The following is a 23004-nucleotide window of genomic DNA, read 5'->3' on the forward strand; positions in this document are numbered from 1 at the left end:
ATGGATACAGAAACATTTTGTCTGCCAATTTAAAGAAAGATGCAACCAAACTTATTGGGAGATCCTTCATCATGCAGCAAGATAATAACCCAAAACACACTGCCAAAACAACAAAGGAGTTCATCAGGGGCAAGAAGTGGAAGGTTTTAGTCAATCTCCACACTTAAACCCTGAAGAGCATGCATTTTACCTGCTAAAGAGGAGACTGAAGGGAGTAACCCCCCAAAACAAACAACAACTGAAAGAGGCTGCGCTGAAAGCCTGGAAAAGCATCACAAAAGAAGAATGCAAAAGTTTGGTGATGTCAGTGGGTCATAGTCTTGATGCAGTTATTGAAAGCAAAGGATTTGCAACTAAATATTAAGTCTTTTTCACTTTAATCTATGTTAATTCTATCTGTTCCAATACTTTTTCTCACATGAAAAATGGGTGGGTTCATGTGTGTCTGTGTGTGTATGTGTGTGTATATATATATATATTTTATACAAATTATATATTTTGTAAAAAATAATATAATAAATTAGCTTTTTAATTTTGATTTTACAGTGAAAACATGATCCACCCGGACTTTTCGTAGCGAGATTCACATGTTAATAGTTCTTCCTCCGTCATTCTTCAGCCTCAGGTGTTATATTACAGGCCAACTCATAACCTGTGCATCAGGCTAAGGCATAACAACAACACCATAATTAATGCCGTAATGAAACTTGTAAGCCAGACAGGCTAGGCAACCAGTTCAGACCAGATTTCTGGTACCGGTTTATTGCCGCACTTTCATTCATTCCAGCGTTGCTGTAAAGCAAAAGCTGTTAATTCATTCTAACATGTCCTCCTATTGATGACGTGATGGACAATTCCTTGAATTAAACCTGAATACATTGTTCTGTCCTCCTCATTCCACAAAACAAGTCAAGTGGGTGGTTATGGTTAAGTTGTTCTTGGTATTCTGTCATGGAATATTAAATGTAAATGACACTGACTAACACTGACAGTGTTATGTTCAAGCTTTTTTGTGAATTGGGCCCTAGATAATGTCATTGAATTGCAATGACCTTTTGTAATTTGACTAGTCACTTGCGCATCATTACTCTACTTATCTCTCTTTATAATGCACCTTCTGTTTATATTTCCTTGCAACCTAAGTTGTATGTACAGTCATTTGCACTGAGCTAGTCTCTCCTCATCTACCTCATAACTTGCACTATATGTCATAACTTAATGTATATACACATTTTATATCTATTTATATACTTTGTTATTTGCACTTCTGGTTAGATGCTAACTGCATTTCATTGGCTCTGTACTTGTACTCTGCACAGTGACAAAGTTGAATCTAATCTAATCTAATCATGGTCCTACATCGTGACTCTTGGAGAGGTGTTAATATGCGCATGATTACTGAAATGTCAGCCTACTGTTTCATAAATTACACGCAGAGAACCATGCATATATAGACTTCAGGTTCAGTCCACCTTGAGTTTAATTTTTTAAAAAAATTTTTATTCCTTTATTTAACCAGGGGAAGTCATATTGAGACTATAGTCTCTTTTTCAAATGGTCCCTGGCCAAGAAAGGCAACACTTAAAAATAGAGAAAGAGAAACCACATCTACAACAAACAAAGCATACCACATTATACAATAACATAACAGCACCACAAAAAACATACCACAACACCTAACAAGAACAAAAATTAACACAAAAATATATCATAATAACCAAGACATCATACAAGAAGTGAAGTGAAGTGACATACGGCCAAGTATGGTGACCCATACTCTGAATTCGTGCTCTGCATTTAACCCATCCAACTGGCACACACACAGCAGTGAACACACACACAGCAGTGAACACACACCCGGAGCAGTGGGCAGCCATTTATGCTGCGGCACCCGGGGAGCAGTTGGGGGTTCGGTGCCTTGCTCAAGGGCACCTCAGTCGTGGTATTGAGGGTGGAGAGAGCGCTGGACATTCACTCCCCCCACCTACAATCCCTGCCGGCCCGAGACTTGAACCCGCAACCTTTGGATTACGAGTCCGACTCTCTAACCATTAGGCCACGACTTCTCATGTCCCAAGAAGCAATACAAGAAGCCACTGGCAGAATACAAAAACAAAACAGTGCCTCTGCTTCCCGTCTTCGAATCTCTTTAGGTCCTGGGCCAATATGAACTCCAGTATGTCATCTTAGACACACCCACCTCCTCTGCTTTAGACTGTTATAGTGACCCCTAGTGGAGAACATAGGAAAAGCATCTGATCAAAGTTCGCACCATAAACAATGAACAGTAAAACGATTCAGCAAATTAACATCACTGTTAAGCCAACATTCCTGAACTCTGTTAACTTTTATATACCGTAATGGCAGGAAAATGAACAGGATAGCAATAAAGGGTTGAGTTAGTCAACTTACATGACGTTGTTGGTATGAAGTTAAAGTTAGTAATTAATGTTAGCAATTAGATGAAAAACTTAAATTAAATGAAATTTTGCCTTGGCAACTGAAGTAAATATGCTGAAGTACTAAAACCAGAACTGAGTAGCTAAACAGAAATATAAAAAAGACAAAAGTGCATAACAAAATTAACTAAAATTAAAACACAAAAATGATTCAAAATGTTTTAATAGTGTATAAATAATATTAGAATAACACTGTTATCAATTTTATTGTCCATACAGGATCTGGTAGACTGGCGGAAGCCACTGGGCTGGCAGGTCGGATATCTTGGAGAGAAATATGACACATGGGTCCATCAGCCTGTAGACAGACCGATCAGGCTGTTCGAGAATGACTTTTTTGAGGCCAACACAAAGACTTCATGGTAACAGAAATCATATACAGGATTGAGCATCTCTGACTGCTTGTGTTTGTTTAGTTAAACATTGTACACTAGTAATATTATGCTACAGGATTTGCTAAGTGCTATGTGAGTGGTGGTTAATTAACGGATACTTGAACTTTACTGTGTGTGTTTTCAGGTACATGGTGCCAATTGTATGGATGCCTTTGGTGATCTATCTGAGCTGGTACTGCTACACGTTATTGGCACAAGAGAGGACAAGACTGTTTATTACATCAGGTGTGTAAAGTTTGTTTTAAATCATTCTTATTTGATTTACCTAAAATCCACTGAAGTATTATTTTAGTATTAGTTATAAACTATTATTTTAATTTATATATGTATATTTTCCTAAATTAATTTCAGGGTTGAAGGGTTTACCTCACCTGCCTGTAGCCCTAGTAATTCTGAAGACTTGATTAGCTTGTTCAGGTGTGTTTGATTAGGGTTGGAGCTAAACTCTACAGGACAGCGGCACTCCAGGACCGACGTTTTAGTTGGTTGCCAAGGCAATTTCAAATTTTAATTTTAGGTTTAAAGTTTTCCATCTAATATTTTTATTTTATTTTAGCTATATTTCAGCTACCAAAAACAATTTTTAATAGTTTTAGGTAACAATAACACTTGCAGAAACACCTTATTAAATAAGTAAAAAGTTTAAGGGATCGTTCACCCGAAAAATTAATTCTGTCATTAATTACTCATCTTTATGTCGTTCCAAACCCGTAAGACCTTTGTTTTTCTTCGGAACACAAATTAAGATATTTTTGATTAAATCTGAGAGCTTTCTAACCCTTCATAGACAGCAACACAACTGACACATTCAAGGCCCAGAAAGGTAGTAAGGACATCATTCAAATAGTCCATGTGACATCAGGGGTTCAACTGTAATTTTACAAAGGTATGAGAATTTATTTTTGATTTCTTTGCGTACAAAGTATTCTCGTAGCTTCATAAAACTAGGGTTGAACCACTGATGTCACATGGACCATTTCAACAATGTCCTCACTACATTTCTGGGCCTTGAACGTGTCAGTTTTGTTGCTGTCTATGAAGGGTTAGAAAGCTCTCGGATTTCATAAAAAATATCTTCATTTGTGTTCTGAAGAAAAACGAAGGTCTTGCGGGTTTGGAACGACAAGGTGAGTAATTCATGACAATTAATTTTTTTTGGTAAACTCCCTTTAGTAAGTAAAACTCCCTTTAGTAACTCCCTCCCTTTAAGTAAGTAAATGATCTTGGTGAAGGATTATGGATTGGTGGATTATTTTTTTTATTTTACACTTTTACTTTTTAGACTACTCCATTCTGGTCCACAAGCACAGCTTTCCGTTCATCTTCATGCTTGGCATGTTCCTGTGGTCGTTCATCGAGTACTGCATCCATCGCTTCGTCTTCCACATGCGCCCGCCCGCCCACAATTATTACCTCATCACGCTGCACTTCCTGTTGCATGGCCAGCACCACAAGGTGTGTGATTTTGTTTGATACTTGAGATTCATTAATCATTTATTGAGTAGATGAATTTACATAATTCATTAGATATTGATGAAGCTCAACCGAACTGTCTTTTGTTACCCGTCAGTCTCCATTTGACGGCTCTCGCCTGGTGTTTCCTCCAAGTCTGGCCGCCATCGTCATTGGCGCTTTTTACCTGATACTCAGGCAGTCGTTGTCTGAGGGTCTGGGAACCTCCCTGTTCGTGGGGGGTCTGTGTGGATACGTGGTCTATGACATGATCCACTACTACCTACACTACGGCTCTCCACGGAAGGGCTCCTACTTGTACGGGCTGAAAGCGTACCACGTCAAACACCACTTTGAACACCAAAGGGCAGGTGAGGACATGAGATTTGAGTTAGAGCATCTCTCTACACAAGTGGTTCTCAAACCTGTCCTGGAGTACCCCCAGCCCTGCACATTTTGTATGTCTCCCTCATCTATCATAACTCATTAGCTCATTAGTGGAGACTGCAAGACCTGAAGTGGGTGTGTCAGATATAGGGAGACATACAAAATGTGCAGTGCTAGGGGTTCTTCATGGAGAGGTTTGAAAACCACTGCTCTAGACAAAAGAGCTCAAGACAAGTGTCAAATTAAAATGAATAAAAATGGTAATTTTAAATCTTTTTTTTTTTTTACAATAATAATAATATACTGTAACATTATATACAAAAACATATTTTAAGGAGTTTTTCATTTCTTAAAAAAAATGCTTCTTTAATATTTTATGCCACCCAAGTTTGTAGTGTCAACTTTAAATTAAATTGAATTAAATTAAATACAAAGTGTAAATGTTACAACTAGTCCATAAGGTCCAAAGACAGTGTTTGAAAACCTATATTAAAAAAAAACTTTTTAAAATTATATTGCATGATGCTAGATATAATATAATATATAGCAAAATAATATATAAAGATTAAATAAATATTACAAATTTAATTAATAATAAAAATGTATTATTACTTATTATATTGTTAATATAATATTAATTGAAATAATTTTGAAAACGTGTTTTGTGTGTGTGTGTGTGTGTGTATGTATGTATGTATGTATATATTAAATAGTAAAATATAAAATAGTACAAATGTTATTATACTTATAATATTAAATATACTATTATTTGAAATTATATTTATAATTATAATGATAAATTATTATAATTATATAATTTTGAAAAAGTATTCTTATAAATTGTGTGTATATGTATAAATTACATAGCACAATATAAAACTCTAATATAAAAAAAAAATGAATATTACTAATTTAATGAATAATAAAAATGTATTATAAATTATTATATTGTTAATATCAAATGTAATATTAATTGAAAAAATGATTTGGAAGATTATTCTTATAAATTGTGAGTGTATATATGTATGTGTGTGTGTGTGTATGTATGTGTATGTGTATATATATATATATATATATATATATATGTATATATGTATATATGTGTGTGTATATTATATATAAATTATATAGTACAATTTATAGTAATATAATATAAAATTAATATTAATAAGTTAAGAATGTACTATTAAATATGTTACTATAAATTGTGTGTGTGTATATGTAAGTCTTCAGGGCTATGGCATTTAAAAGATTTATGTTAAAGAATAATATTTATTGGATATGGTTTAATATTAAAATAAATATTTAATGTTTTAAAATATTTAATTGTATTTATTTATTAGATTTAACTTGTTGTTTGCATTGTTTTTGTTTTCTCTTTTTTTAAAACCTTTCGTTCATCCTGTGTTTTCCAGGTTTTGGCATCACCACCAGATTCTGGGACTACCCCTTCAACACAGTCATCCCCAAGCAGACGTTTTAGAAGAGCTCTTTTTTTGCCACAATGACCAAATCAAAATCCCCCAAACAAACTCCCATAAGCCTCTCCCTTTATCACTGTGTTAGGTAGTGTCTTACCCTGCTGCTGCTACCAGCTAGTCTTAGCTTCACCATCATCATCATCGTCATAAATTATTTAGAGAAGGGGGAGTGCCTAAAACAAACAAACAGAATGTCAAGCTATATAAATATTTATATACTATGTATGAATGTACTGACGAATCAAAACGTTGGATGAAATCTGTAAATGTCTTTTATTAGAGGCACAACTCACGATTTTTGCCCATCCATGTAAAGTCAAGAGATGTATAGACGGGGACCGGTAAGTGTGGGACAGTGCGTGAAGGTGCAAGTGGAAATAATTTTTTTAGGCGTAGTGTTAAGAAGCTGAAGGCTAGCAGAAGGAGGTCCTTTTGGTGACCAAGTGCGCCATTGCCTTTAAAGAAAACTCAGGAAAGTCTCAGACGCTTTAATTCTTCTCAGTGTTGATGCTGCAACCGCTTACGGATCATTGCTTTCTCCCCAGCTGTCAGTCATAACTTTGCTCCGCCCTAATTGTGAAATCACACCCGTTTCATTCTGCTCTGGTGATCTTGCTTTTCTTTCTCATCTCACCCACTTCCGAGGTGGTTTTTGCCAATTGACTTACTAATATCCTAATCCGGAGGACGTCACAAGTAGCTGCTCCTTGAGTAATATGTTACATATCCAGTGAGATATTAAGTTATTGAGGATTGAAGCTGGCTTTTGGTTCTCCTGTGAATGATTCCACACTTTGAGCTCATGGTGAGGGCATGAAGCGAGGTGCACGGGCCTCTCCTGCCGGTGAGGGTTGCCAGCCGTCTGTAGCTGTCATAGGGTGGAGGGTCTGTAGAAATCCTCTATCGTCGTTATTATCGTAGATCTAGCCGGCGCAACCTTTCCATCTGGTGTGACGATCTGTTGCATCTGACCAGGCGTCAGGAGAGCGAGAACATCCTCGGCTGATCTCTCATCCGTTCATACGGCAGATCTGTTCACTTGTATTTTTTTCCTGCTCATTTTAGCCCTTGCCTTTGTCTTGAGTCAATGGTTCAGTGATGTTGGAATTCTGGGAAATATGACCACATGTAACTCAGCTTTATACAGTCATTTTGAGCATAATTAATGTTTCAGATGAATAAATATATATGATATTTAAGTAAAAATTTTCCTGATGTGCCTTAGGGGCATTGCCTACCTTCCTGCTCCTTCCGAACCAATTGGTTGGACGTTTCCGCCAAAGACATGGAAGGACATTTGAATAGAGCTTTTTCTTTATACCGTGATTCTGTTGGCACAACAAAACTAATAAAATGCAATGGACGTTGTAATGATTTCTGATTATTTTGTAATTGTGACGCCATCCTAGACAGATCCTATGTCATAGGAGAACGCTTTCAGTGCAGGCAAGTCAACAGAGCAATATATTTATCTGTTTACTTGGTCACATTGAGAGCTTTTAATTCAGATACCATTTTCAGCTATAGATGCCTCTAATAAATCCGTTTACTGCTATGCATTTTTATTTTGGAATTTTAAATTTCTATGCAAATGCAATTGTATTTGTAAATAAACTGTATATTTCTGAGGACATCTTGTGGTGTTTTTACTTGGATGTTTTTTATAGAAGAAAAAGACAGAAAAGCAACCAAAAAAAAAGACTGTTGAACCATGTAAAAGTCTGAAGTTTGTATGTTTAAAAAAAAAAAAGTTTCTTATGCTCGTCAAGGCTGTGTTTATTTGATCAAAAATACAGAAAAAGCAAAGCTGAATTTTCAGCATCATTACTCCAGTCTTCAGTGTCACATGATCCTTCAGAAGTCATTCTAATATGCTGATTGATAACCAATTTTGGAAGCAGTTGGGCTGCTTAATATTTTCAACATTCAACAATATTTCCAATAATCAGTATATCAGAATGATTTCTAAAGGATCATGTGACACTGAAGTCCGGAGTAATGGCTGATGAAAATTCAGTACTGCATCACAGAAATAAATTTTATTTTAAAGTACATTAAAATAGGAAACCAATATAAGAAACTATAACTATAACCGCACACTTTATGTACATAAAGGCTTGCCAACTGTTTCTTTAGAGAAACATGAGCTCTTCTGGTCATTTGCATGAATGTTTACAAAGCGGACAATCCTGTTCATCCACCTTTGTCTCCACCCACTCAGTGGTTTTAGTAGCAAAATAATAATGAAAATGGCCTGATAATTCACAAGTTAGCTTAGAAATGAGTGAGCACATTTAGAGGATATAATAATGGAATCATTTGTAGAATAGAAATCTAAATGTTATATACTAAAATTGAATTAAAGAGGATGTTACAGTGAATGCTAGTAGTGACCAGTGTTAATGAATTTTTTACACTGTATTTTTATTTAATTTTATATTTTAAAGCATATTTTTGTAATTGTTCATAAATTCTAATATATTTATAATGAATAATATATTTATAATAAACATGAATATTATATTATAAAAGTTTACTTATCATTTATTATAAAATATTTCAATTAGTGCTAAATTAATGCATTAATTTTGGCAGTTATAAAACAATCCCAAATGAGTGAAAAAAATTAAACTAAATCTGAAGCTAACAGAGCGAGGACTGCATTAAACTGAAAGAACAATTGACAATAAATTAGAAATAGAAACTAATTGACTCCCTTTAGTCCATTGCACATGCTCACTCATAATGCTGAGTGTGTTGAATGCCATATATTGTATGGTTTTAGTTCATTTCATATATGGCATATACTTTAATTTGAAAGTATCCTATAGACTAGCCATATGCTATTTTCGAAAACAAACATGGCAGGCAGTAGGACCCAGATGTGCTCATGCTGCAGAAGAGCATCCACCATTAGAAAAAATGAAAATGTCCTTCCACACCCTAAAAGCTGGGAGGAGAGACTTTCAACTGCATTCCTCTTCTCTCCTAGTAAACCAGCGAATGGATTGGCTCTGAACAGGGTTAGTGTGGGGAACAACCCATCCTAGAAGTGTGACGTACGTCTGACTTTCAGTTTTTCACACTACAATTTGTTTCAAACAGCACACTGGAGGGGGTGTGAACATCAACAAAACTCAAGCGCTCCAAAAGAAGAAGGTCCCTGGCTTTGACAGGTAGCCTGCAGAACCGTTTCCTTTCCATTTACAGTATCTCTCTTGCGTTCTGTAACTCGCTCACTTCCTGTTTATGTTTTAGTTTCACTCTCATTTGAGTTTAAAGTACAACTGTCATTTTTGGCATTGTAAACAAAGGCTATGCCCTTATTTGACAGCACTTTGTGCATTCAGTCTTCAATGCTATGTTTTTCTCAAGTGCCTGAAGCGCCCTGCATTAGCTGGAATTATGTAGTTCAGAACATGGTGTTCGTGTGGATACTGTAAAAGGGTGTTTTGTTTGGTATGAGCTTGTCTATTGTCTTTATACAACCAGATATCTGATAACTCACTCACATGTTTGCATTTACAGGAGGTGATTTGAATTAACCGTTGATGTGTATTTTTATTTCCATTCACTTCTTTATTTGTTTTGGACTTTAATCTTGCGGGTCAGTTGTAAAAATTGTTTAGTTCTTTATAGACCTTCTTTGTAGGCACTTTCCACAAATTGGTTAATATGTTTTAAAGTATTACAGGCACAAATCTTGTTTTTTTTTTAATTAACAAAAACAAGTTCACTATTATTTAACATAAAATTAACCTAGCATGAAAAGCAGTTCATGCAAATGTCCGTATCGTCCTTAAAATGATGATTTTGGCCTAAGAGGTCTTGACCATTTCAGCTGTCTAACAATTACAATAACATATAAAAAATCTATTTCTATAAAAATTTTAAATCTATAAAATTTTAAATCTATAAAAAAAATCACATTATTGTATGAATATTGACTTTGTTGTAAAAAAAAAAAATTAAGATTTCTTTTGACTGAAAACTTGTAATATTTATGTTTTTTATTTTATAAATTTTAAATATAAAAAAGGTTGCCTTTTCATATAATAAAATATCAATGTAAATATAATACATTTTTAAATGTATTTAGACCCAATGTTTGGTAACAAACGTTCACTGTCAAACAAATGCTGTTATTTTCTTAACAACAGCATAAATAAATAAATAAAAAATCACAACAAAATACTGTTTGTTTATACTACTTATTATATTATTTAATTATAAGTAAATAATAATTAAAACAATAAATACATTTTTAGCCCATTTTGTACATGACTCTTGGAAAGTGTAGACTATTAAGAACAACAAAAATATTTATATTTTATGATGATAATAATAATAATACATTTTATATTAATGATAAAATACTGAAATAATAATTCACATAAAAAGTATTGCACCTGACTCTTGAAAACTATTAAAAAATATATAGAAAAATGAAGAACACAGTAAGATGCTTTTAAAACGAAAATAAATATACATACTGTCTCATGGGTTACAGTTCCACAGGGACACCATGACGTCCCAGAAGGAACCTCAGGAGGGACTTTCAGCCCCGGCCAAGTTGACAGGACCTAGCTCCTGGTCCAGGGTCAGCTGCCACTGCTGTATCTCCAGCCGCATAGAGCCTTTGGTTCTGATCCAGCTGGCTGAGAACATCCAGCCCATCACCAAACAGTGGATCATGTCTGTGATATCTGCACCTGTGAAGGCTGGAGGTAAGAACACTAATATATTATATAAAATATTAAATAAATAAACTTAAAAAAACTCCCTGCTGTGTTTTAGGGGCTCAACTGTTAGTTCACCCTGGTGAGGACATGAAAGGGGACATGATAGTTGTGGCGGCCCCTCGCTGTACCCTTCTCAGAGTGACTGAGGACCTGGGCCTCTGCAAAACCTACCAGGATGGAAACATGACGGCCTTCTCCTTTGAAGACCGTGACAACTTTTGCAACATTGGTGAATATTTGATAAAGAAAACGGTAACACTTTATAATAACTTTCATTAATAAATCATTAACAAACATAATATAATGTTTAACTAATCATTACATAATAAATATTCACATATCTAGAAATATTAGCTAATGTGCTTGTTAATGTTAACTAATGAACTTATTAAATATTACCAAATGATTAACAGATCATTATTTATTGTAAATTGAAATGCTTACAAATGTCATTAAACTTTCAATTCATATGATCATGCATTTAAAAAAAAAAAAGATTTTAACAGATGGTTTACAATGATTAAAAGCTTCATTAATAAATCATTAACAAACATTATATAATGCTTAACTGATCATCACCTGTCCCTAACTTTACCCGTATCACACCTCAACAGCAGCAAGTGTTGTACATTAAAAAAAGCTTTTAATCATTGGATAAAATCTGATAAAATCATTTGTAGATTTTCAAGATGTGCATGATCATATGAATTAGAAGTTTAATGACATTTGTAAGCATTTTAATTTACACAAAATGTTAATTATTAGGTAATGTTTAATACATTTATTAGTAAACATAAGCACATTATTTCACGTTTCTAGATATGTGAATATATATTAACTAATGATTCATTAAGCATTACATAATGTTTGTTAATGATTTATTAATGAAAGTTATTAGAAAGTGTTACCCAACATTTGACAGTGTTTGTGTTAGCATGTAAACGTGAGCATCCAGCTAATGTCATTAGCTTAAAATTCACTGTTATTTGACTGTTTCTGCAGACAACATGCAGCAGTTCCTGACGCTGGCCGAGAGGCAGTACATCGTCAAACATGAACTGGATTCCATGAGAGCCATGGAGGACCAGCGTATCCCAGGAATCCCAGCACCCAAAGGGAAGCTGAAAGCCAGAGAGAGCATCTGTGAGTATCTGTATGTGGACTTATTTGACTGGACTGACAAAATTAATAACTTTTTTGCATTAAATGTGATCAAAACGTAAAGATAATTCTATTTATTTTCAACTGGCTATTTTCAAATTAGCATACTATCATACTACTCATACTATTTTTGCAGCTTGCAGTATGCACATTTTCTTCGTGCATTGGAAATGTTCTTGAATAGTGTTTCGCAAACTGTACTTATGAAATAGCAGACATTATACAGTGCATTCTATGCACTAAGCAGTATGCTAGTACACTATTTATAGCATGCAGTTCCATGAGCAGCCAATAGGCTCCGCTCTCCTCTCTCTCTGAACTGCTTAGTCACTGCATGCCACCTAGACTCCCAATGGTATTTCCATAGTTGAAACCTTATATGGTAATGACCTATCTATCTATCTATCTATCTATCTATCTATCTATCTATCTATCTATCTATCTAATCTATCTATCTATCTATCTATCTATCTATCTATCTATCTATCTATCTATCTATCTATCTATCTATCTATCTATCTATCTATCTATCTGTCTGTCTGTCTGTCTGTCTCTCTATCTCTCTGTCTGTCTGTCTCTCTCTCTCTCTCTGTCTGTCTGTCTCGCTCTCTCTCTCTCTCTGTCTGTCTGTCTATCTCTCTGTCTGTCTGTCTCTCTCTCTCTCTCTGTCTGTCTGTCTCGCTCTCTCTCTCTCTCTGTCTGTCTGTCTGTCTATCTATATATCTGTCTGTGCTGCAGTACAGAAGCTGGAGAAAGCAGGCGTGATCCGTAACATCACTCCTCTTCATGAGCAGAAGCTGCTGTCGGCTCTGGGGAAGCAGTGGTACTCTCACAAGAGTCTGTGGGGGCAGCCTTTAGGTACAAACACACACACATTCATATCACATAACTAAACATGCCTCCCCATCAGGTTTTGAATTATACACAATTATCTTTTGTTCAGGACCATTTAATTCATATTAGTGCCATCATGGAGGGACTAATAAAATTTTATGAAGTCATTTGACTAGAACTCATAAATGTATTATAAAATTAATTTCACTGTGTGAAGCTACAAATTCTGTACAGTTGTAGGCATATATATAGGACAAATCCTATACAAGAATGTTCAGCCGATACTGATAGCTGATTGTTCAGGATGGCATATGCCTGTGGTACCAATAGTTTATTTCTTATAAAGGGAAAAAATCTCTCCTAAATAATGCTGTAAATTATACAGGAAACCCTCTCGTTTGGTAAATAATATCACAGGTTACAAGTAACCACAAAAGTATTAGCCTATATTCAACTGTAACGTATTCCACTCAAATAAAAACGACTGTGTAAAACACAACTGCACACAAGGTATTTTTTCATTTTAAAAATGTCTTGATGACAGATTTATTCATATCATAGCAGTAAATAAGCTGCCTCTAGTGGTTTAGCTAACATACCGGGAACACTGGATAACTTTCCTGAGGTAAACACAAGCTGTTTGATTTGACGTCTTTCTTTCGGTTGAAACGCTGATTGTGAGACAACACATTTCGGTAAGTTGTACTGTATCTTTCAACATACCTTCTGATGTTCCTACATGTGTATTTCGCACTATAGCTTGTAGTCATGTTACATATGACACTGAATCCCCAGATCTTACTTTACAAGTTTTCATTCAGACTGTCTGAATACTCGATTCTGATTGGTTGGCTCGATTCTGTTGTTTACATTCGTTTAATACACAGGTAGTTCCAGGTCAGTTTAATCACCGTTCCATATTAATGCGCTGCTTGATGCACATCATAGATATATATACAGTATATATATCTATGGATGCACATTAACCAACACACATCCCTCGCTCGCGCGCACACACACACACACACACGGAGAGAGAGAGAGGTCGGACAACGCAGATAGTGCTGCACACATTACTAAAATAAAAGATGGATTCTAGATCGCTACATTCCCCAGCAACAAGGTGATAAAATCGCTGCTGTTATTGAAGTAACGTTTATTGTTTGTAGAGAGAGAAAACTGTCCTCTCTCTCTCTCTCTCAATCGACAATTAATTGAAATACATGCTATAATTCATTCAATTAAATTTTCTTACGCACTATTTCATCTCTGTGTCTGATTTGAAGCAGGCGCTAACGAGCTATAACTGACCCTTCCGGTCAAATATTGCGCTGCAAAGAGCAACACTAGTTTTAACTTGTCTATAACTTGGCAAATGACCATGAAATAAGCGGGATAATCAACGGCTAGCCGTGCATTAAAGGATTTGAATGCACTTCGCCGTTGATTATCCCTTACTTAAGCACCAGATGGCGCTGTTTTTGACTCTCGAAGTCCGAGGAAGGCAGTGCTTCATCATTTCCGTTCTACAGCTTTGCTCTGCACTGAACTGATCTCATCTGGCTTGAACTACAAATAATTGCTTTTAAAAAAAGAAAAAAAAGAAAAAGAAAAACAAATAATTGCTTTTTATCGACTGATACCGATTATTGGCCAAAACATCAGTGCATCTCTAATATAAGACTACTGTATATGTATGATTATCAATATTTTATGTGATGATGCAAGGAACTTGAGAAACATATGAAACATATTCTTACTGTCACTATTATTACTATTTTTTAAATCTGTACTGTTATAATAAATATATATATTCCCACAAAAATATTGAATTATTTTATATTTATATGATAAGAAATCAGGTATTAACAATATAACATAAAATATGTTATAACTATAAAAACAATAGATAGACAGATATAGTTTTACATATATAAATAATATATATATAAAATATAACTAAATATAATATATTTTATTATTTTTCATTAAAATGATTTTAATAAAATGTTATTAAAATAATTTTATTGTTATAACACTATCATTCTTTCTCTCTACAGACTCTATCCAGGCATATTTTGGTGGCACTATAGCCTATTATTTCAGCTTCCTGGACTTCTACACTTTGTCATTGTTTCCTCCAGCCATCCTAGGCCTCTTCATCACGTTTTTCCTCCCCAGCGCAAACTTCTCCAGTGGAAATAAAACAGAGAGCGTGCCGGCATCACCGAAGGTTGACGATGACCAGCCTTCAGTCAGCTCCTACATGGTGCAGGCAGTCTTCAGCATGCTGTGGTCCACGGTATTCATGGAGCTGTGGAAGAGGAGGAGCGCGGCTTTATCCTATCACTGGGGCACTTTCAATTTAGCTGAACAATTTCAAGAGCCCCGACCAGGTTTCCATGGAGAACTCGGCACCAATCCGGTCACGGGCAGACTGGAGCCGCTGTTTCCCGAATGGAAGAGGAGGCTTAGGATAGGTCTGGTGTCATTGCCTGTGGTCGGGGTGTTTTTGGGTCTGGTGGTCATGGGGATGGCAGGTTTCTACTTCTTTGAGCGCCTGGTCTCAAACTGGCACAAAGCATCTGGATCATACTTCACAGTAGCCTTGGTATATCTCCCCTCTATAGCCCATATTGTCTACACTAATGTGCTGGGGAATATATATCGCAACGTGGCCTTGCAGCTAACAGAAGCAGGTAAGAAAAAGATCAGGCAAAAGAACCTGATTATAATGTTGAGAGATGCAAACTACTCAATAGTATTTGTCAAAAAGCTAGGGCATATAATGAAAGCATATTTTTTATTTAATTTTGCTCTATTAAATTAATGTTAATTTAAATTGTTTATTTAAATTCTTACTATAATTATATGTGAAAAAAATTATTAGACCTAATTATAATGTGAATATGATATACTAATGATATAATCTTTTCATATTTTGCAAAGAATTCTGTAAAGAAAAAAATATATATTTAAAAAAAAAAATAATAATAAAAATATACATAGAATATCAAAATAATTGAATATATTTTTGTTGAAATAATTAAAATGCACATTGCATTGAGATATTTAGAGTAACTACTGCTTCTTAATTTAAAATAGACCCCTGATAAACATACTGAAAATTATTCTTCTGGCTTTTTTGTCATAATTTTTAAATATATATATCTTTATAATATATATATATATATATATATATATATATATATATATATATATATATATATATATGTATATGTGTATATAATATTCAATAATTACAATTGTTTGACAATTTTATTAAATTATTTATTTTATTAAACTATATATTAAATATTTAATTTATTATTATTATTATTAAATATGTATAATAATTATTTATAATAATAATTAAACAAGTTTAGAAATAAGAAAACACACACACATATATTGTTGTACTATATTAAATAAAACAAACTTTTGTCTTTCAGAAAATCATAGGGAGGAATCATCTTTTGACTATCATCATACCACCAAAGTCCTTGTGGTGAGTTTAAAAATTGTATACATATCCATATGTTGTTTTTCTCCCCACCACCCCATATAAATCACCTGTCAGAGTGTGCTTCATAGCAGGTGTTTTACCTCAAAGATCTCAAGCGTATTTTAAATGCTGATAACTGTATATGTCTAGACAAGAGTTCTGCAGAACTGTGTAATACTAAATGAATGTGCCTCTCTCTCTCATTCAGTTCACCTTTTTCAATAACTTTGCTGTGCTGTTCCACATTGCCTTCTTCAAGGAGGACATGCCTCTTCTGCGCAAGGTGGGAATTTCCTCAGAAACCGTTCTCACATGTAATCCTAAAATGTATATCTCAACACAATATCCATGATCTCCTCCCCAGAGGCTTTCCTCTCTTCTGATTGTGACTCAAGTGGTGAATCAGTTCACTGAGGTGGTGGTTCCTTTCCTGGTGGACCGTTTCATCACATCTGCAGACAGGAACCTGAAGGAAGATGATCCAGAGGAGGACCATTTCCAGGCTCAGGGCAGTCTGCCGGCTTTCCCAGTGAGTAGCAATCAAATAAGCTTAAATATCAAGAAGACAAGAATCATATTTTCCTTAAATTCTCAATCTTGTTCCTCTTCAGGGCCTGTTTGCTGAGTACATCGAGCTGCTGGTTCAGTTTGGCTACTTGAGCCTTTTCTCTTGTGTTTATCCTCTTACTGCCCCTCTGTTACTGCTCAACAACCTCACAGAGATCCGCACAGACGCCTACAAACTCTGCAAGCTCTTCAACAAGCCCTTTTCCGCCCCTGTGGCCAACATGGGCGTATGGCAGGTCAGATTGTGATCTGTCCTGTATAGATGAATGTTTTAAATGCTTTGATACTGTGAGTTCTCATGTGTGTCTTTGTCTTTTTTATAGACGGCGTTTGAGGTGCTGAGTTTCATCTCGGTCATGTCTAACTGTTGGCTGCTGCTTCTGTCGCCACATGTGAAGGAACTCACAGAGGATGCCGGTTTCAGCAGCAGCAAAGTTCTCATTATTGCTGTCATTGTGGAGGTTAGAGATGATTTTGGTACAACCTTGAAAAATAGTCTGTGAAAATAGTGACCACAAGCTTAAGAAAAGAACAAAGAAGTTGAAATGTTGTTGTGACAAAAATGTAAAGATTTTTGTGTACCACATAATATCAGCATACAGATTTGGAAGAAAATGAAGATTAAAAAAAGAGAATTTAAATTTTTGGTGAACTATGCCTTTAAATCAATGTGACTAATGGTGCGTTCGTGTTGGAAAGATTGTGTTTGAACACACATGAAAACCACCACAAAGTTGTAAGTACAAGCAAGATTGTTGTTGGTTTTTTTTTTTTGGAAAACATATCAGTCAGTCCCCATACTCACAAAATGCTAATGCTAAGCTGTTCAGAAAAAGGTACATCGCCATCTTGCTCCAACCAAAGTGTTTTGAATACACCTAACATTGTTATTATTACGTCTTCCCAACTCATAAATGTGACCCTGAACCACAAAACTAGTCACAAGTAGCACGGGTATATTTGTAGCAATATCCAACAGCACACAGAATGGGTCAAAATTATACATTTTTCTTTTATGCCAAAAATCATTAGGACATTAAGTAAAGGTCATGTTCCATGAAGATATTTTGTAAATTTCCTACCATATTTATATCAAAACTTAATTTTTAATTAGTAATATGCATTGCTAAGAACTTAATTTGGACAATTTTAAAGGTGATTTTCTCAATATTTAGATTTGTTTGCATCCTGAGATTCCAGGTTTTCAAATAGTTGTATCTCAGCCAAATATTGTCCTAACAAGCATATTTATTCAACTTTCAGGTGATGTATAAATGTCAATTAAAAAAATTGACCCTGATTTTGTGGTCCAGGGTCACATTTATCTGGAGTGAATTAGCTGGCTGCTAACATGCTCTCTTTGTGAATGAATATTGTCTCTTAATTGTTTCTTACGCTGGTTTGCTCCTCTAGCATGCCCTGATCATGGTGAAGATGATTTTGGCCTTCATGATCCCTGATGACCCGGATTGGGTCCGAATCAAGAGAGAAAAGATCGAGTATCACTCCATGCAAGCTCTTAAAAAACAGGTAGCCTAACTTTACCTACTAATGTTAACTATTAGCATTTTAGCGCTTGTATTTTGTTTAACAAGCTGTATTACATTTAAAGTCTTTATCTATGTACAAAAAGTGAAGCAGTAACCATTATGCTAGTTTTAGCTGCTAGCATATAGTTAGCAAGAGCAGCCATAAAGAAATGGCCTGTCATTTTTAGCTATTTTGCAACTTTGATAATAATGCTGACAGAACGTAATCTGTTTATATTACTTTGTTGCGAAATTTAATCTTGTTTCTTATCAAAGACTAAAGGCCTCATGTGATTAACCAACAAATTATTTTAAATCTAATGTATGTTATGGACTGTTTACATAACCAGAAATGTCATTAAATATAATTTTCTGTCTCACAGAGGATCATGCTCTCTCGTGTGGAGGATAAAGTCCCTTTGAAGGCCTAAATGGAAGAGTAACCATAGACTATTTCCATAGAGACAATCAAAAGAAGGGCGGTGCTTGGCTGTAAAGTCATATTTAGCTTGCAAATATACCATATGGCACAGTGTACCAAAGATAGCTTTTATAGTTTACTGGGTGTTTCAGCCCAAGTTAATAATTGTTTGCGTCAGTGGTACATTTTCAAAAACTACTGAAAAGAGATTAAGGTTAAGGACGATAAAATTATGATAGTGGGTAAACATGGTGACGCATTGTGCTGTATTAATTATTTTAAAACAAAAGTTCACCACAATCACTATGGAATAGCTAAATTTTCCTTTTTTTTCATGCTGTTGTTTTGTTTGTATGTGTTTTTACTTGATTTTTTTTGTTAATATATTGTGATGATTTTAACTTTTTGTCCTGTTGTATTTTTACATTTCATCAAAAGTGATCTTATTACAGCTGATTTTGCTGGTATGAATATCCACCCAACGCTTGCTTCACTGAATATGTTATGTAAATGTTAAGTGATGTAAGTGGCCTTGAAAAAACTGATAATAAATATTCTACAAATGGTTTTAAACTGAGAAAACCACATCATACAATAAACAGATGAAGATCCCGGTGGTCTAGTGCTCTAATTCTAATAAAAAAAATAGGACAACACAAGTGGCAGTTTAATCAGTTTTAATAAATAAATATAAAAATAAATTAATCTCATTGAGACACAGTCATAGGTTTAGTAAGGGTCAATGGGACTATAGACAAACCCAAATCCTACTTTCGTTGTAAAGTGATTACAGATGCTTTGAAGGATGGAGACCCATGTCAAATGAGAAACATCAAAATAAGAAGAAAATAAAATGCTGATTACGAAAATATAGTGCATGTCTGGTTTTACCTATATATCACTCTGCCCTCTGATTGGTCCAGAAGGTTGTACGTACAAATCATCCTAGGCCAGGATGGCTGTTCCTTGATTAAACATAGAATGGGAATGAAAATTTGAATCTCAGAAGTTATGGATGTGTAATTTGTCTATATAGGCCTCCCTATATATCTCTCCCTAAAGCACCTCTTACTATTTTTGTGTATTTGGTCAAGCTTATCTGTGGTCCAAGATTTCGCAAACAAAAATAAGTGCATTTGACATTTGCACTTTCATTGGCTACAGTATGTGACCAAAAAATAAATACAAATGAATTCACGGGTGACAAGTGCACTATGTCTAGCGCAGAAAATTACGAACGTGTGAAGTGACTGAATAGCTTTGACGTCCTTTAGAGTACCAAAGTAACAGTAACTAGAGTCACATTTGCTATCTAAATGATTCTGTGATGTGTTTAGGCTGTTTAGGAGGTAAAAACAACAGTAACTGCTAGCTTCACTCATGCCATTACAACATACGAAGGCTGGATTTTGTCAATGAACATTTTAAGCTAGGCTCAGCTACGTTAACATACAGCTCTTCAAATGTATTTAAAACTACGAGACAAGAAACTATATGACCTTTTCGTCAGTCAACAAACTAGTGTCATCAAACTGCTACGTTCACTGAGTAAGATCTAAAATGGAAGGGTTGAAATGTTTGATATGTATACGGTGCAAGGGTCAAAATACAACATCATACCAATAGCATAATATGTCCAAAAGAATATATACACTGTACATGACTGGATATTATCTCCTTACAACATATGTTAAAGATGCACCCAGAGGCAGATGAATAAACAAAAATAGATAGAATGTTATGTAATTAATCTCCCTCGCATATCTCCTTATGTAAAAAAAAAAAAAGTGTCTTTGTCACCATCTTTCCAAAAAACCCTTGATAACTCTCTAATACTCTCTAATAAAAGCTTAATAATATTTCCAAGAATTAGCAGTTTTAAAACAAACTCTAAAATATAGCTCCAGGAAGACCAGTCTTCTGTTTTGTGTAATATTATGTCCATTTCACAAAAAGTCTCTCATCATAAACTCTCAGAATAATCTCTGTTTGAGCCCTCTTCTTGTTTTTTTTAAACATACAGATATATTTAGCATCTTTCCCAGGTCAGTCCCCTGCTCACAAAATGCTAATGCTTTGCTAAGCTGTTTTGATTTAGCATGCTCTCATAACCATGCTCCCAAACTGTCACTGTTCACTGTATCAATGTGGCAAAGTGTTCTGCTTCCTGCCCCACTGCCTACAAACATGCTAGCATGAGACAGTGGTGAAGGAACAACAACAATTCCACAGCATGCAACTTCTTAACATTTCTGAGTAAAGACCGTTGCCTCACATTTGCCTGCAAAAATAAGTCAAACGAAAACCAAAAACTTGTCAGGACTACTACACTGACTGGACAGGTAGTTCTTATATCTAAACATCCACTGTTGTGATTGTTCATCGTCTGTTCTTGTGTTGGCTTATTATGTGTTGCTCTGAAGCATGGTCTTCACCCACTCGCTTAGTGATATGACTAAACGCGGTGGAACTCTTATTGTGGTAAAGATATTACAGTGCAAAATGACAAGTTATTGAATTAAAGCTCCTACGCTAGCAAGACATACAATATTTCTAATCAAAATCTCTGAGATAGCACAGAATATAGTGAGCAGTGACAGTAGATACAGGTGTTCGTATACACAGCATTGTCAAGAGGTTAACTGTTTTACAGGAAAGCAGCAAGGAATGCTGGGTTGGGAAAGAAAATAAAGATATACAATAAGTAGATTGTGTGGAAAAGCACCTCTGAGGTTACAGTATGAGGTGAGAACACACTTTTTCTTTTACTGTCTGAACAACTCCAGAGTTGTAGAGGTTGGAGGGTTTTGGTTGATATCAGTTTGTTCGTTGATCTTGGGATACAACCTCTACAGCACATGGCAGCAGTTGTACTGTGCAAATGGGAGGAGCTTCTCTTTAGAGGTGGGTTGGATGTTGAAGGACAAGGCTTTTTCACAGAGCGGGAACTGCAGCAGACGTTCTCGAAAGTTTACGTTCTTGACCTTGCTGGGATCAGCCCGGATAGCAGGGTCAGTATTTGTGTCCCTGGTTCCCTGGAGGCCTTTTTGTGGTTTAGGTTGTACCTCCTCAGGTTTCTCGACTTCACCCGCAGTCTTACGCATCTCCACCCCATCGGGACCCAGGTCCACACAGTGGTTCCTTGGCAGGGACCTCGGGGAACCACAAGGGGTTGACACCACCCCAACTTCAAGCAGTCGAGATTTGGCTAGGGTGTTATTGTTGTTTTCTAGCGTGTCCTTTGAAGATTCACGCTGTCCCCAGCAGCACTGCACAACATCTAGTCTGGGAGGTAGTGGAGGTCCATCTATATTTGGACCTTGAATCTGTTCTCCTTCTTGCTCATCTAAAGACAAGCTAGGGTGGGTGAAAACACCCTTGTCCCTTCCTCTACCTGGTTGCTCTGTGTGGTTTACCTCTTCCACATGGGCTTCAGTGTTTGGGGGCATCTGTCCTTGATGTTCCATGGTGCCAGAAGTGTTAGACACTGAATCCGAAGGCTTCTTCTGCTCTTCCGCGATTTCCGACCCTTCCACAAGTTCCTGCTCCTCAGCCAGAGTTTCACAGTTTCCCATCACTTTACAAGACGGCCGCCCTGTTCTCCTCTGAGTCTCTGATGTTGTAGAAGGTTTTGACGAGAGATCCGTCAAAGGATGAGGATCCAGTTTACCTGGTGCCACCTCAAGCTTCGTCTCATCCCTGTTCTGCTCGTTTTCATCATCCTCATCCTCTTCTTCCTCACAGATCTGCTGTAAGGCTCCAAGGCTCTTGACAGTAGGTTGGTCCGGAGGTAGAGGGCGCAGACCAAGGCTCAAGCAGGGAGCCGTGCTGCAAAAGTCACTGAAGGAGTTGTCATGACGGTTGGGTTTGGGAGCCAGCAGGTCCCCAGATTCACTCACACCATGTCGAACATAGCCGGAAGACAGAGAACCGAGAGGCGCTAAGGGACCTAGAGGTGTTCCTCTTAGTGTATCAGTCCGGGGAACTTGGCACACCAAGTCCAGAGGTTCTGACATGGGTCTCCTGTAACAACAGTAACCAGTATTAGGAACCTATGTACCAAGGGTTAGG

At 35.8% G+C, this 23004-nt stretch overlaps 3 protein-coding genes and 1 long non-coding RNA gene across 5 annotated transcripts in view; 2 read left to right on the plus strand and 2 right to left on the minus strand.

Moving 5' to 3' along the window:
• LOC306866909 (fatty acid 2-hydroxylase-like) overlaps positions 1-7804 on the plus strand; it is a 28349-nt gene extending 20545 nt beyond the window's left edge. Inside the window, exons 3-7 of the mRNA XM_079412340.1 lie at positions 2679-2821; positions 2979-3079; positions 4137-4309; positions 4425-4677; positions 6109-7804. Coding sequence (XP_079268466.1) covers positions 2679-2821; positions 2979-3079; positions 4137-4309; positions 4425-4677; positions 6109-6176 — 738 coding nt within the window. The 3' untranslated portion in view covers positions 6177-7804. The remainder of the gene's footprint in view (positions 1-2678; positions 2822-2978; positions 3080-4136; positions 4310-4424; positions 4678-6108) is intronic.
• LOC306866910 lies at positions 1454-11110 on the minus strand. Its single transcript, XR_013783975.1, has 4 exons — positions 10668-11110; positions 6468-7502; positions 6272-6347; positions 1454-2230 (listed from the first exon to the last, which is right to left on the minus strand). It is a non-coding gene; the product is annotated as an uncharacterized lncRNA (long non-coding RNA).
• LOC306866907 (anoctamin-10-like) lies at positions 9084-19798 on the plus strand. Its single transcript, XM_079412339.1, has 14 exons — positions 9084-9197; positions 9280-9350; positions 10685-10901; positions 10972-11145; positions 11919-12059; positions 12816-12935; positions 14972-15610; positions 16364-16419; positions 16625-16699; positions 16781-16945; positions 17028-17219; positions 17307-17444; positions 18397-18513; positions 18896-19798. Exons 3-14 carry the CDS (start codon positions 10700-10702, stop codon positions 18941-18943), a joined length of 2067 nt encoding a protein of 688 aa, XP_079268465.1. The 5' UTR covers positions 9084-9197; positions 9280-9350; positions 10685-10699; the 3' UTR covers positions 18944-19798.
• LOC306866905 (SNF-related serine/threonine-protein kinase-like) overlaps positions 19595-23004 on the minus strand; it is a 29734-nt gene continuing 26324 nt past the window's right edge. For both annotated transcript variants that reach the window (XM_079412337.1, XM_079412336.1), the window contains exon 6: positions 19595-22956. In XM_079412337.1, the coding sequence (XP_079268463.1) occupies positions 21783-22956 (1174 nt within the window). In that variant the 3' untranslated portion in view covers positions 19595-21782. The remainder of the gene's footprint in view (positions 22957-23004) is intronic.

This window comes from Barbus barbus, assembly GCF_936440315.1.
Source record: "Barbus barbus genome assembly, chromosome: 48".
In the NCBI taxonomy this organism is placed as follows: Eukaryota; Metazoa; Chordata; class Actinopteri; order Cypriniformes; family Cyprinidae; genus Barbus; species Barbus barbus.

What these genes read in the sequence shown, in the direction of transcription:
- LOC306866907 (XM_079412339.1), top strand. Translation starts at nt 10,700, where the DNA reads ATGACGTCCCAGAAGGAACCTCAGGAGGGACTTTCAGCCCCGGCCAAG. An exon ending in CTTGCAGCTAACAGAAGCAG is followed by an intron (nt 15,611 to 16,363) that starts GTAAGAAAAAGA and finishes TTTGTCTTTCAG; the next exon opens with AAAATCATAGGGAGGAATCA. An exon ending in CCAACATGGGCGTATGGCAG is followed by an intron (nt 17,220 to 17,306) that starts GTCAGATTGTGA and finishes TCTTTTTTATAG; the next exon opens with ACGGCGTTTGAGGTGCTGAG.